This window comes from Myxocyprinus asiaticus, chromosome 11, assembly GCF_019703515.2.
Source record: "Myxocyprinus asiaticus isolate MX2 ecotype Aquarium Trade chromosome 11, UBuf_Myxa_2, whole genome shotgun sequence".
NCBI classification, from domain to species: domain Eukaryota; kingdom Metazoa; phylum Chordata; class Actinopteri; order Cypriniformes; family Catostomidae; genus Myxocyprinus; species Myxocyprinus asiaticus.
The window spans coordinates 37660870-37675434 of record NC_059354.1 but is presented as its reverse complement, the minus strand read 5'-3'; the positions used below and the strand labels follow the sequence as shown (position 1 = coordinate 37675434).

The 14565-nt window shown below is 43.8% G+C and overlaps 1 protein-coding gene across 1 annotated transcript in view; it reads right to left on the bottom strand.

Moving 5' to 3' along the window:
• LOC127448473 (low-density lipoprotein receptor-related protein 1B-like) overlaps window positions 1–14565 on the bottom strand; it is a 508438-nt gene that overhangs the window by 42711 nt on the left and 451162 nt on the right. Inside the window, exons 69-72 of the mRNA XM_051711016.1 lie at window positions 13927–14033; window positions 7271–7403; window positions 6327–6449; window positions 5973–6095 (exon numbers count right to left, since the gene is read on the bottom strand). Of these exons, the coding sequence (XP_051566976.1) occupies window positions 5973–6095; window positions 6327–6449; window positions 7271–7403; window positions 13927–14033 (486 nt within the window). The remainder of the gene's footprint in view (window positions 1–5972; window positions 6096–6326; window positions 6450–7270; window positions 7404–13926; window positions 14034–14565) is intronic.

Sequence of the window (14565 nt, the reverse complement as noted above, 5' to 3'; positions counted from 1 at the left end):
GTCCTTAGTGAAATAATTATCTTGTTTCGTTCAGTTCAACATTTCGAGCGGTGTTCCCTACCCGAGCGCCTTCAAGGGCGCATTAATGCCGCTTCAGAAAATGCAGTGTTTCCTTACTCTATACATACTTCCACATTTTCATCGGAAGCACCACTGTTGTGGTGCGCCTCTGACACTTAGTGGTAGGCTCCGCACTGCATTCCCTTATTCATTATATAATTTCATTACCAGCACAATGCATATTGCCTATATGATCAGCTCATACATGGGGTAATTCCTTTTTCACTGCATATTTATGTTTTATTACTCATTCAGGCATTATTAAGTGCAGTAATTTGTATCGTATGCCTTCATAAATTATTCACTTTCATCCTTAGGTAGACCATGTTTCAATCTATGGGGATCTTCAAGCATTGGTGCTTCATCAATGTTCAAAATTTCAAAGCTCATGAGTTTAACAGTCAAGTCAGCCTAACTACATTAATTTAAGTGTCAACATTTCAGTATGATGCTGTTCACTTTTAATGCACGTGGTCGGGGACATTACATTTAGTAGCAAGTAAGTAGGTTTTGCAATCACTGGATAAAACCTGTGCCGAATCAAGCTCACTAAATTAATCTTGCTACTGTTAATTTCTGTTCCTGTGGGTAAGTCATAGCTCCCTCCAAATGCTTTTGTTATTTCTTCAACTATGTTGCCAAATGCCTTATTGACTTTGAAGTTATCAATGTTTTCGTTTTGCTCCACTCAATGTACATATGTGTGTGTATGTATGTGTGTGTGTGTGTGTATATATATATAGTTATGCTCAAAAGTTTGCATACCCTGGCAGAAATTGTGAAATTTTGGCATTGATTTTGAAAATATGACTGATCATGCAAAAAAACTGTCTTTTATTTATGGATAGTGATCATATGAAGCCATTTATTATCACATAGTTGTTTGGCTCCTTTTTAAATCATAATGATAACAGAAATCACCCAAATGGCCCTGATTAAAAGTTTACATACCCTTGAATGTTTGGCCTTGTTACAGACACACAAGGTGACACACACGGGTTTAAATGGCAATTAAAGTTTAATTTCCCACACTTGGGCTTTTTAAATTGCAATTAGTGTCTGTGTATAAATAGCCAATTAGTTTGTTAGCTCTCACGTGGATGCACTGAGCAGGCTAGATACTGAGCCATGGGGAGCAGAAAAGAACTGTCAAAAGACCTGCGTAACAAGGTAATGGAACTTTATAATGATGGAAAAGGATATAAAAAGATATCCAAAGCCTTGAAAATGCCAGTCAGTACTGTTCAATCACTTATTAAGAAGTGGAAAATTCAGGGATCTCTTGATACCAAGCCAAGGTCAGGTAGACCAAGAAAGATTTCAGCCACAACTGCCAGAAGGATTGTATAGGATACAAAGAAAAACCCACATGTAACCTCAGGAGAAATACAGGCTGCTCTGGAAAAAGACGGCGTGGTGGTTTCAAGGAACACAATATGACGATACTTGAACAAAAATGAGCTGCATGGTCGAGTTGCCAGAAAGAAGCCAATGCCACAAAAAAGCCCAGTTACAATATGCCCGACAACACCTTGACACGCCTCACAGCTTCTGGCACACTGTAATTTGGAGTGATGAGACCAAAATAGAGCTTTATGGTCACAACCATAAGCGCTATGTTTGGAGAGGGGTCAACAAGTATTGTGCTCCTTGAAACAACCACACCGTCTTTATAAAGTTCCATTACCTTGTTACGCAGGTCTTTTGACAGTTCTTTTCTGCTCCCCATGGCTCAGTATCTAGCCTGTTCAGTGCATCCACGTGAGCTAACAAACTCATTGACTATTTATACACAGACACTAATTGCAATTTAAAAAGCCACAGGTGTGGGAAATTAAACTTTAATTGCCATTTAAACCTGTGTGTGTCACCTTGTGTGTCTGTAACAAGGCCAAACATTCAAGGGAATGTAAACTTTTGATCAGGGCCATTTGGGTGATTTCTGTTATCATTATGATTTAAAAAGGAGCCAAACAACTATGTGATAATAAATGGCTTCATATGATCACTATCCTTGAATAAAAGACAGTATTTTTGCATGATCAGTCATATTTTCAAAATCAATTTCACAATTTCTGCCAGGGTATGCAAACTTTTGAGCACAACTGTATATAAATTCAGGGCAGCTCTCGTCAGCAGCAGGCAGTAGGATTCATTCCTCTGGACATCACAGTGCCAGATAGGTGTTCTCGCAGCAGATACTGAAATTCAGTCCACTGGAGCTGCATGTCATGGACCATGCATGGTCTGCTGGTTTTACAGGCAAAAAAAAAAAAAAAAAAAAAAGATATATATATATATATATATATATATATATATATATATATATATATATTTTTTTTTTTTTTTTTTTTTTTAAGGCAGATATCAAAGATGCTTTGAAAATCATGCCCATTCACCCCGCCGAATGACCCCTCTAAATTTCCATGGCAGTCAAAATGTTACTTTGCTGTCCGACTCACTTTCGGGTGCAGAAGTAGCCCTCTTATGGTAATTCTCTATCGAAAGGCCTATACTGGATCCTTCTCAATCACATTAAGCTCCCCTTCGTACTACACCTGCTCGACGATTTTCTGCTCATCGATCACCCCACTGCCCCACCCCTTTTTGGATGTTTAATCGAGCTTTTTCACAAGTTGGGTGTTCCCTTCTCAAGTGGAGAGAAAAAAAAATGGGCCCTGCCACGTCTCTCGAATTTCTCGCCATCACGCTCAATTCTTTAAACATGCAAGCTTCCCTGCCAAAAGATCATCTCGACAGGATCAGGTCTATTTGCACGTCATCCTCTGGTCAGTTTAGGTGTCATCAAGCGATCTCCGCTCCTTAGTTTCCCGCCTCCTCACACTAGCCCATTCCGTAGACAACCTCTTCTACATCATATCAATCGATGACGGCTGCCTCTCGGACCTCCTTTTCTGGTCACAGCTATTAAATCATTGGAATGGCATTTCCTTTTCACAAAAAAATAAAAATCTCCGGACGGCATGTCCCTTTTCACGGACGCGGCTCCCTCCGTAGGATTTGGGGGATATTTTCTAGGATCATGGTCCACAGGGAAATGGCCAGATTAATTTTTCAATAGCTTCCTACGCTCCCTCATCCGCTCTCTTTGAAATGTATCCCATCATTATGGACAGCATTATATGGGGTTCCCTTTGGACAGGCAAATGTGGCGTAGTTTTGCGACAATTCCACAGTCGTCACTATAATCAATTAAGGCCGGTCCTCCTCTAGCCTCATCTCCCTTATGAGATGTCTGACATGGCAGAGCATTTCCTGCAACTTCATTATCTCAGCCAGACACATTCCTGGGTTTTTCCAATGTTAAAAAAAAACAAAAAAACATTCCCTGCCTTCCCCTCTCAGACCTCCTGCTGGATTAAGCCCCTCCTTACTACCCCACTTAAACTCCGCTCCAACTCTCATGCAGGAAGGACTTGCCCAGTCCACACTCACTTCCTACAACTCCGCCTGGGCTTACTACTCCTCCTTCTGCCAATCACACAGTATTCCTCTATTTTCCATTCTGATCTCCCAGTGTGCGTGTTCATTTCCTTTTTGCTTTCACACTAGACATCTCAAATTTCCTCCCCTATTCACACTCCATCCCTAGCCCCCATGTCACACTACTGGTTCAGAAACCACCTCACCGCTCCCCTAAAACTTTGGTCTCTCCCCTCAAGTCTTCTCGGGGCGCTCTTTTTCGCATCCGAGCAGCTACTACTGCCGCTCGTCGAGATATACCGGACATCAAGATGCTCGGCCGCTGGTCTTCCTCACCCTACCTGAAATATAGTCAACCTAACCCAAATCATCAAACAAGCTCAACTCTCCATCAGCCATAAGTTTTCATACCTATCTGGTGGTGGTGGTGGTTGGTGGCTCTCTCTCTCATCACATCTTTCCCTACACAATGATTCAATTCAAGCATGTCCATCATTTCACAAGGACAATGCATAACTATGTCTACCCTCCTCGCCAGGTCTTCCATAATTTCTAGCATGGTTTCCTTTGCTTAGGTATTGCACAAGCCAGCTCACCCTCGCCGGAAAGCCCACGCTATCATGGGATATCTTTCAACAGGGTATTGCACGACAACATCGCCATTATCGTATGGCTTTATGTATGCTGTTAACCTTGGCAAAAATAACCATTAAACAACGGCCGCCCTCGTTGGAGGGCTCGAGCCTCATGGGATATTTCAACGAAGGGTACTGCACGCAACGTCACCATTATCGTATGGCTTTACGCATGTTGTTCACCTTTCGGCAAAGATAACATCAAACAATGTCTGCCCTCATCAGAGGGTTCATAATCAAATGTTTTCTTTCAACGAAAGGTATTGCATGCAACGTCGCCATTATCGTATGGCTTTACGCATGTTGTTCACCTTTCGGCAAAGATAACCATCAAACAATGTCCGCCCTCACCAGAGGGTTCATAATCAAATGTTGTTTATCTTTCAACAAAGATACTGCACAACAACGCTGGCCTAACGTAGGGCCTCATACCACGTTATTCGTCTTTGGCAAAGATTTTGCACAACCAGGGGCTCATCGACGGAGAGCCCAAAATCGTAATCAAGGACAAGGATAAAATTAAACTTTAAAAAAAAAAACACACAGGACAAGGACAAAATCAAGGAAAAAGGGAAAAACCCACACAGGACAAGGACAAAATCAAGGAGAAAGGAGAAAAAAAAAACAAAACAAAAAAACACACTGCTTTTCCTATTGCAAAGGTATTGCACAGCCATGCCAGAGATATCATGCACCATGTCAAATCTAGGTGTTCACATCTCTTTTTTTTTTTTTCTTTCTTTCCTCTTCTCCAGAATGAACGCCTAACACAAGACCTGGTTTGTACCTGACTGGATCTTCTCTTTTGGGGGTAGTATTCTACTTTCTCTCTCTTTTGGGGTAGGCTCCTCGCCCCTGCCTCCTATCTCCGGCAGGATACGACGGTTCTGAGTACAACTTCTTCGGACCGCCAGACGGGGCTTACGCCAAAGAGAGACATTACATTTTCTGTTTTATATTCATCAAATAAATGTCATCTTGAATTTCACTCAAGTCTGCAAGTCTTCCTGATAGAACTAATTTTTATAAGAAGATTTTCAATAATACATATGAATTTCACTTACATTCATATCAATATCTTCATTTCACTAGTTTATGTAAGATTTTTTTTATTATAATTTATGTGGATGAATTTCATTAACGTTTATATCAATGCATTAATTCCAATAATGTTTGTAAAAATTTCAATAATGCATATGAATGAATTCACTACTTCTTAATTTTACAAGTGCTTGTAAGAGGCTTTTCAACAATTATGGCCTTCACGGCTCCTCATACACACCTACTCATTCTTTATTATTACTTTAATACAAACTATGAAATAACACAAATGTGAAACAAATCAAAACTATTTGATGTTTTTGGTTTTTAAAAGCAGCCACCCTTTGCCTATATTAAAGTTCTGCACACTCTGGGCATTCTCTGAAACAACTTCATGAGGCAAGTGAATGTGGTTTAAATAATATTGGAGTTCTGAAAATAATGTGTAGACTCAATTTATATTTTTCTACATAGGGAATGCATGCACTAATATAATGTACAGCTTGAATGCACTGCTAAAGGCATAATTCAAATGTAATTTTAAGCACTGACGCATAAGCCTTTAACTCAAAAGGTTTCCAAGAGCATGAGAAATGAATTTGGTCAAGTGTGTCCAAAGTTTTTACTTCTGTGTATCTAAATTGTAATGCATATCTAAAACACCAGATTAACAGTGCAAAACATCACAAAATTCTAGGTTAAATATGTGTGTAAAAGTGTGTCCAAAATGACTGATGTCCCATTGTGCTGGTGAGGATAAAGGCATCATCGCAGACTAGTAAATGAGCGTACCACATTCGTCTTCATCTGAGTTGTCCCCACAGTTATCCACATTGTTACAGATTTGATCAAGCCGTAGACACACTCTGTCATTTCTGCAGCGGTACGGCCTTGCTGGAGGACAAGGCAGCTTGGCTATAGAAATGAGAATAAACCTTTATAGTATGTGCCATTTTTTTCTGTTTTGTAATGCTATGTTGAACAGCTCATCATAACTTATTTCATTTGAAATTCATTTAGTGACCATTACACATAGTATATGAGTATACAGAGAAAACTAAATAGAGGTTAAAAGTTTTTCAATTTTGAACACAGGAAGCGCAGCAGTAGGTCATGCAATTTTACAGAGAGAGATGGACACCCTACTGCACATTTCCGGGTCTTCATCAGAGTTGTCTCCGCAGTCATCTTCGCCATCACACACCCACACGTGCAGCTTACACAGGGTGTTGTTGCAGATGAACTCATCAGGCCGACAGAAGAAAGCTTCTGTGTGAACAACAGTCAGCTTGTTGTAATAAATTTATATTTTGCTGTGAATTAAACAAGAGTATGCTTAAGTCAACCTGACTAAACACTTATTATACATTGGGTGTGTGTCTTATCAGGCAGGATGTGAAGATAGGAGGAATCAAAACGGGTCGAAATCAAATGTTTGCATAAAATTCTGTCTACAAGGACTATTTAGTATGGTGGCATATAATGTGCAATGGAAGAAATGTGTGACCCGGTAGAGATTTTGCTATACTGTTAATACCAAAGTAGATATATTTGCATAGCTATTAGCAGGCAGGACCAGGGCTGCTTTACATTATTTACACACGAGGACGCATGGAACAATGCAAAAATACAGGGCATGCAAAAAATAACTAGGCTGTATAACAACTACAACACCCCTACTGTCTACTGAGATACCTAAATCTGATTGATTTTCTTAAGGTAGCGTAGAAGCATCCTTAGTTCAGTTCATTTAAATATGTATTTTTTATGATTTTTAATTTTATTTTATCGAGAATAAGCATTGGAGTCATTAAATATTTACATGATTTCCTCTGAAGCTCACTTTGATTTGTCCTAGAAGAACATTTGAATGTTATGGTATGTTTTTCACTTCAAAGGTAACTTCATAGAGCAGCAAGACAGCTGCTTTGGTTATGGGACACACCCTTTATGTGGGTCTGTTAACTTATCACAATAGCTTAAATAATACTTTCACCTATGTGCTTATTTTAAATGTAAAACCTCCCTATAGTAAACAGTTCTTACAAAGTTGTGAGTGGGATTCTAGAAAGTTTTATAAAATATCTTACCATGACCACAGTTTTCCTCATCACTGTGGTCTACGCAGTCAAACACATCGTCGCAGCGCCAGCGTTTGGGGATGCAGTGAGCATGGTTCTTGCACAGAAATTCATCTTCTCTGCACTCCTTCACACAGTCCATCTGGTGTAAGCACAACATGGAAAACCTAAAATACTCACTGTCATAAGAACACTTCCATGGAGTTTTTATTGTGTCGAATACGAGTCTGACACAAGATGTTTACAATATTGCTAATATGGTGTACATGTTCTTCTCAATAGTCACTGACTACATACCATCATGTGATGAATTGACTGTGTGATGCTATCATCATCATCAAATGCAGGGTTTTTGCAGAACTCTTTTTGGTGAACAAAGGGACAAAATGGAATTTGTGAGCCAGTGCATTGCCAATCTCTAGCTGTTAAGGCAAAGAAAATTGGTCTAATTGATCTAATTTTGATTAGATCATGGTGGACCAACACAAACACATGCCAAGCAGCCATTAGATAAGGCTGTTTGGACAATGACCAGACACCTCTTACAAGAGGGAAAGAAAGGCTCTTTTCTCTTTGAGTCTCTGCTCCATGAGGCAAAACGTCCTGGTTACTTTCGTAACCTCCGTTCCCTGATGGAGGGAACGAGACGTTGTGTCAATGTAGTGACTCTAGGGGTCACTCTTGGGAGCCCCAAACACCTCTGCTTTTTGAAAAAAAGGCCAATGGGAATTGGTGAATTTGCATGACACTCCCCCGGACATACGGGTATAAAAGGAGCTGGTATGCATCCACTCATTCAGGTTTTGTGCTGAGGAGCCGAGATAAGGTCCCGGCCATTTCAGTGGGTAGTTAAGTGTTGTGGCAAGAGGGACACAACGTCTCGTTCCCTCCATCAGGGAACAAAGGTTATGAAAGTAACCAGGACTTTCCCTATCTCACTCACTCGACGATGTGTCGATGTAGTGACACTAGGGGTCCCTATAAAAATCGGCACAACTAGCTGAACTGTGTTACGTGGACTGGCGGTGCGAGACGGGCAGACCGCTGTGTGCCTCGTAGCCAGCACACCAGGCCGTCACATAACCACCCCCAACACTCTTATGAGAGTCGAACGGTCCTTCGGGAACAAGTCGACTGCCCAAAAAAATAGGGACAGGCTAGCCCAGCCGTGGCCTCTTTTCCTCTTTTTTTCTCCCCAAAAAGAGTGGAATTTGTTAACCGACAGGGGGCCATAAATGTCTACGTCGGGGGGGGTGTCACTTCCAAGGGGAGACACCGCAGAGACCACACCCCGCCCAGAGAAGGGGGGGTGGGGGTATTTTGAGTGGAAGTACGTCACATGGTCTTACCGAGTCTTGTCGGAAGTATGTCATGTGGAGAAGTCCCATGGTAGGTACTACCCGAGGGGGAAGGAGTTTTAAAAACATGGTGACCGGGGGCAGAGGGGCATCTACCTAAGGAAGACGCAGTTTACAGACAGGGAAACAATTTAGCAGAAGATATCACATGGGGTCACCTACGGGGAACCAGCACATGTGGAGCACCTACCCGAGTACAGGGCCTAATTAGTACATCTCCGCAAACTCGTCTGCCATAGGGCTGAGGAAAGCCATCCAGGGATCACAACTTGTGAACACGACTGGGAGTCAAAAGCTCACGTCTTCACCTCAAGAGAGGGGAAAGGCGCTATGCGCAAGCAGTACACCCAGCCAGCTGTCCCAGAACTTACCTGTTCAGACCTGATAACGCACGGGACGAAACGGAGATTACAGAACCTCGCAAAGGTGTTGCCCAGCCCGCTGCTCTGCAGATGTCTGCCAAAGAGGTGCCACTGGTCAGGGCCCAGGAGGCTGCTACACTCCTAGCAGAGTGGGCTCGTAACCCCACAGGGGGGCGGCACGTCCTGAGCATGATATGCCATCACGATGGCATCAACGACCTAGTGGGCAATTCTCTGTTTGGAGACAGCGCTTCCTTTCCGCTGTCCACCAAAGCAGACAAAGAGCTGCTCGGAGCTTCTAAAGCTCTGCGTGCGATCCAAATAGATGCGTAAAGCATGCACCGAACACAGCAACGCCAAAGCTGGGTCTGCCTCCTCCTGGGGCAGTGCTTGCAAGTTCACCACCTGATCCATAAACAGGGTCATGGGAACCTTGGGCACATAGCCTGGTCGGGGTCTCAGGATCATGTGAGAATAACCCGGACCGAATTCCAGGCACGATTCGCTGACAGAGAACGCCTGCAGGTCCCCTACCTTCTTGATGGAAGTGAGCGCAGTCAGGAGGGCAGTCTTCAAAGAGAATGCCTTAAGATCAACTGACTCCAGAGGCTCAAAGGGAGCACCCCGTAGACCCCGAAGGACTAAAGAGAGGTCCCACAAAGGCATGAGGCGCGGTCTGGAGGGATTCAACCTCTTAGCGCCTCTCAGGAACCTGATGACCTGCCTTGTGATGTGCCGAAATGGCGGCTACATACACCTTCAAGGTGGAGGGGGAAAGCTGCCCCTCCAGCCTCTTCAGCAGGAAGGAAAGCACCGATCTGACTGCATCTCTGGGGGTCTTCGCGTCGGGAAGAACACTACTTAGCGAACAGACACCACTTCAAGGCATACAGGCGGCTCTTAGAGGGAGCCCTAGACTGAGTGATCGTGTCTACCACTTAGGTCTTCCACATCCCATCACGAGGAGCGTGAGGAGCATACGGCGCCCCAGCCCGTCTTGGAGGCCTCTGTCATAACCATGACGAACATGGAGACCTGGTCTAGGGGAACTCCTGCCCGTAGAAATGCAAGGTCAGTCCAAGGGCTGAAGAGGTGGCGACAGATCGGCGTGATGACCACGTGATGTGTCCCGTGGCACCATGCCCATCTCGGGACTCAAGTCTGAAGCCAGTGCTGAAGTGGTCTCATATGCATCAACTCGAGCGGTGTGGCAACCGCTGAGGATGCCATATGCCCCAGGAGCCTCTGAAAAATTTCAGTGGAACCACTGTCTTCTGTCTGAACGCCTTCAGACAGTTCAGCACCGACTGTGCACGCTCGTTCGTAAGGCGTGCCGTCATCGAGACTGAGTCCAACTCCAAGCCGAGAAAAGAGATGCTCTGAACCGGGGAGAGCTTGCTCTTTTCCCAGTTGACCCGAAGCCCCGGTCGGCTGAGGTGCGTGAGCACCAGGTCCCTATGCGCACACAACACATTCCGAGAGTGAGCTAGGATTAGCCAGTCATCGAGATAATTGAGGATGAGGACACCCACTTCCCTTAGCGGGGCAAGGGCTGCCTCTGCGACCTTCGTGAAGACACGAGGGGACAAGGACAGGCTGAAGGGGAGGACCTTGTACTGGTACACCTGGCCCTCGAAAGCAAACCACAGGAAGGGTCTGTGTCGAGGTAAGACAGAGACGTGGAATTACGCATCCTCCAAGTCTACCGTTGCGAACCAATCTTGATGCTGGACGTTCGCTAAAATGCGTTTTTGCATCAGCATCTTGAACGGGAGTCTGTGCAAGGCCCGGTTCAGTACTCGCAGGTCCAAGATTGGCCGCAACCCACCGCCTTTCTTCGGTACAATGAATTAGGGGTTGTAAAACCCTTTCTTCATCTCGGCTGGAGGAACAGGCTCTATCACACCCTTCTGTAGAAGGGTAGCGATCTCCGCATGCAAGGTAGCGGTGTTCTCGCCCTTCAATGAGGTGAAGCGGATGGCGCTGATCCTGAGCGGGCACCTGGCGAACTGAATCACGTAGCCGAGTCGGACGGTCCGGGTCAGCCATCGCGACGGGTTGGAAAGCGCGAGCCACGCGTCCAAACTCCGGGCAAGGAGGACCAAGGGGATGATCACGTCGGATGTACCGGTGGGTGGAGCCTCACGGCAGGGCGGAGCCTGAGGCACCACGTCGTGGGGGCTTGAAACCCGTGGCCGTGCTGAGTCCAGAGACATCAAAGCACTTACCTGGCTCCTGATGCCCACCATAAGATTGGTCGAGGAGTGGGGAGGAGGAACATTGTCCCCACAGTCTGTCGGAACCAACCCGGTGAGGGCATGTTTGTGCCACAGCTGGGCATGCAGAGGCGGGGGGTCCGCCGCTGGAGTGCCAAACCTGCCAAAATGGGATGGTGGATGGCGGTCATGATGACGGCCGTGCGCACCTGACATGTGACCCAGAGAACAAGGAAACCACTCTTTTGTTGAAGTTTTGGGTACCGCAGCCTCTTGGGCATGCGGCGAAAAATGAAACAAAAGATTCTCCTCCACAAGTGCACCGCGAGCGCTTTAGAAGGACCGAGGCGGGGAGCCTCTGGGGTGGCTTGCTTTCTTACAAAGGCAAGCCGCGACCGCAACGTTGCCATGGTCATGTTCTCGCAATGAGGACAAGACCCATCCATGAACGACGTCTCCGCGCGGGCAGTGCCCAGACACGTAAGACAGCAGAGAGCTAACGACCACAACCAGGAATAACACACAAGCAGAAAGGCATCTTTAAAAAGACGTTCCGTGTGTGCCGCTCTTTTAGAATTGAAAATATACTCTTTTTTTATAATATACTCTTTTGTTGTTCTGCCGAAGCGCCCAGGGGCATTCTCTGCACTCCATGGGTGCAGAGGGGGAGAAGCCACTGAAATGCACTGTAAATCCAGCAGATGAGGTGAATGAACTCGGCGGATGAATTCAGCTCAATGAATAGAACTGCTCGGCTCCGAAGAGAAAATCTGCACGAGTGGTTGCATACCAGCTCCTTTTATACCCGTATGTCCGGGGGAGTGGCATGCAAATTCCACTCGCCGATTCCCATTTGCCTTTTTTCAAAAAGCAGAGGTGTTTGGGGCTCCAAGAGTGACCCCTAGTGTCACTACATCGTCACAACGTCGAGTGAGTGACAGATACGGAACAGAATATTCCAACATTGAGTCTCTGCTTCACGGAGAGATAGACAGTAACAGATCATCCAGCATTCTGAGTCTCCATCCAAGAGAGACAGTAGAAGATCGACCAAGTACCAAATCTCACTACAAGAGACTATAGCAACAGCAAGTTCAGGGTCCACATATCAGGGATATTTCTATAGAAATACCAGCGACAAGTTTAAGCTCTGGCTAGAAAACCTCTTCAAGTTTTACTTCATTGGCATGTTCCAGATAAAGAAACGTTTGCGTCAACATAATGGCTTCATCCGCGTGTTCCTGATTGCAAAGACGCTCTCTGTGCTCTAGGAGATCAGAATTCCTCAGCTTTTCAAGTTCAAAGCTGTTGAAATGGAATCTAGCTCCTTACCCACTGTAACGTGGCCCTGAATCACTAGTGGAAGATGTCACCAAGCTCAACGCTCAGTTAAGCAGAATGTAAATATCACTATCCAACTTCTTTCCAGAGACCTTGGCATTGACATGATTATCTAATGTTCCTTAGATTACATAACTGATGTCTCAAATGTTTAGCAAATAATCTTTGAGGTATTTGTCTAATTATAAATAAGGTCTTCACCTTATTAGTTAGCAGAGAAACAGCAATTCATATTTCCATAAGGCAATAATAATCATACTTTGCCTGTGCTACATCCAATTAATCCACTTGCATCTTTCAATCCTATGCACTTTTATTTACCTATTCATTTATATAATCCTTTAGTTTATTAGTACCATCATTTAGTTGTTGTTAGTTATTCTTGTTTATCCTTTTGTAAATAAAAAAAAAATCATTTTATTACATCTGTGTCTTCCTTTGTTGATAATACAGTAATGGCTCTAAAGGTTAGGCTGAATCTCACAAATTCTTAAGATTATTCAGATGACCAATTTACATATTTCTAATTATTGAATGGTCCGTTTGGATCATTCTTATACTGTTAAGTGACCTGTGATCAAGGTTTTGTACATTTGATGTTATTGATCAGATTCCTAGTATTTAATAGTTCCAGATCAGAATGTCAAATCAAGTCTAAATTCTAAGTCTAAAGAAAAAAAATTAATTGTCAGCTCTTTATCTGTTCTACTCTGATGAAAAATTCAGCTGAAACCAGCTTTTGGTAGTAGCTGATTTGGTGGTTGGTAAGCTGGACTACCATCTGAAGGAGCTGAGGTCCATCTGTCGAACCAATCTTTTTCAACATGGTTAAACCCGGTAGTCCACCTTGGCTAAGCTAGTAGAGTTGAGCTGGTTAACCATGTTCCAAAACTCAAGTTGTACTGAATGATCAGCTTGTTCAACTTAAATCTGAATTGTGCAGTTTCATTCACCAAACTGTCACCAAATGGATTTGCCAAAACAATAACTGTTTTCAAACAGGTTTCCCAAACACTCCCCTGTCCTCAATCGGTCAGTCAAATGGGTAATCCCACCCCAAATTCAAACCATTGCTACAACCAATGTTGCCGATTATGTCAGGCTGGTCGAGATGTTCAAACAAATAGAACAAAAGCTTTGACTTGTATTTACAAATGGCTTTCTTATAGTTGTCTCTGCAAATTAAGCTAAGAAAGAACAAATAATTTCACTGTCAAAAAAATGACACACTTCAGCTTTAAGCTGGAGTTTCTGCCTCAAATCACTATCTAATATTTCAACATATTTATAATTTTTTTTTCCTTCTACTAATGGACTTACAGCTCTGCACAGTTTCAAAGAGAGGAGCGGTTTATGTAAGGTGAAACGGGTCTTGCTAAAGGACTGACCTCATCAGAACTGTCCAGACAGTTGTCATGTCCATCACACCTCAGGCTGGCAGACACACAGCCTCCACTGGCACACACATACTCATTTAGAGAGCAGGAGGGAAGCACTACAAAATAGATGAGAAACACACACACATACACAATTTTGCTTTGACAGATACAGAAAATACAGTATAACAAACACATGTGAAATATCTTTGAAACTCACTTATTTGTACAAATCAGCTTCCACATAAGAGATTAGAATATGGAATACACTTGGTTGAAAGAGCAAAATTTGGTCCTCAATAAAATACTGAGGCCTCTAAATAAATCCTTATGCTTAATTAAAACTTAACCAAGTAATAAACTCCTGAAGTACATCACAGGAGAGCTGATAAAGGCTGTTTAGTTTGTTGTGTACAAACTTTTGAAAGAAAAAAAGTGAGTGTGATGAGGAGGAGGGTGTGGCCGGGCCGTGATGGTGCAAGGCCGGCATTGAATCAGCTGAACAGTGGGAGAGCGAGATAAAGGGGAGCCGGAGGCCCCAGTTCAAGAGAGAGAAGCACACGCCCGTGCTGCATATGTGTGTTTGTTTATGTTTTTTTTATGTTGAGTTTTACACTAAAAGTTACGTTGACTGTTTAGCCGGTTCCCGTC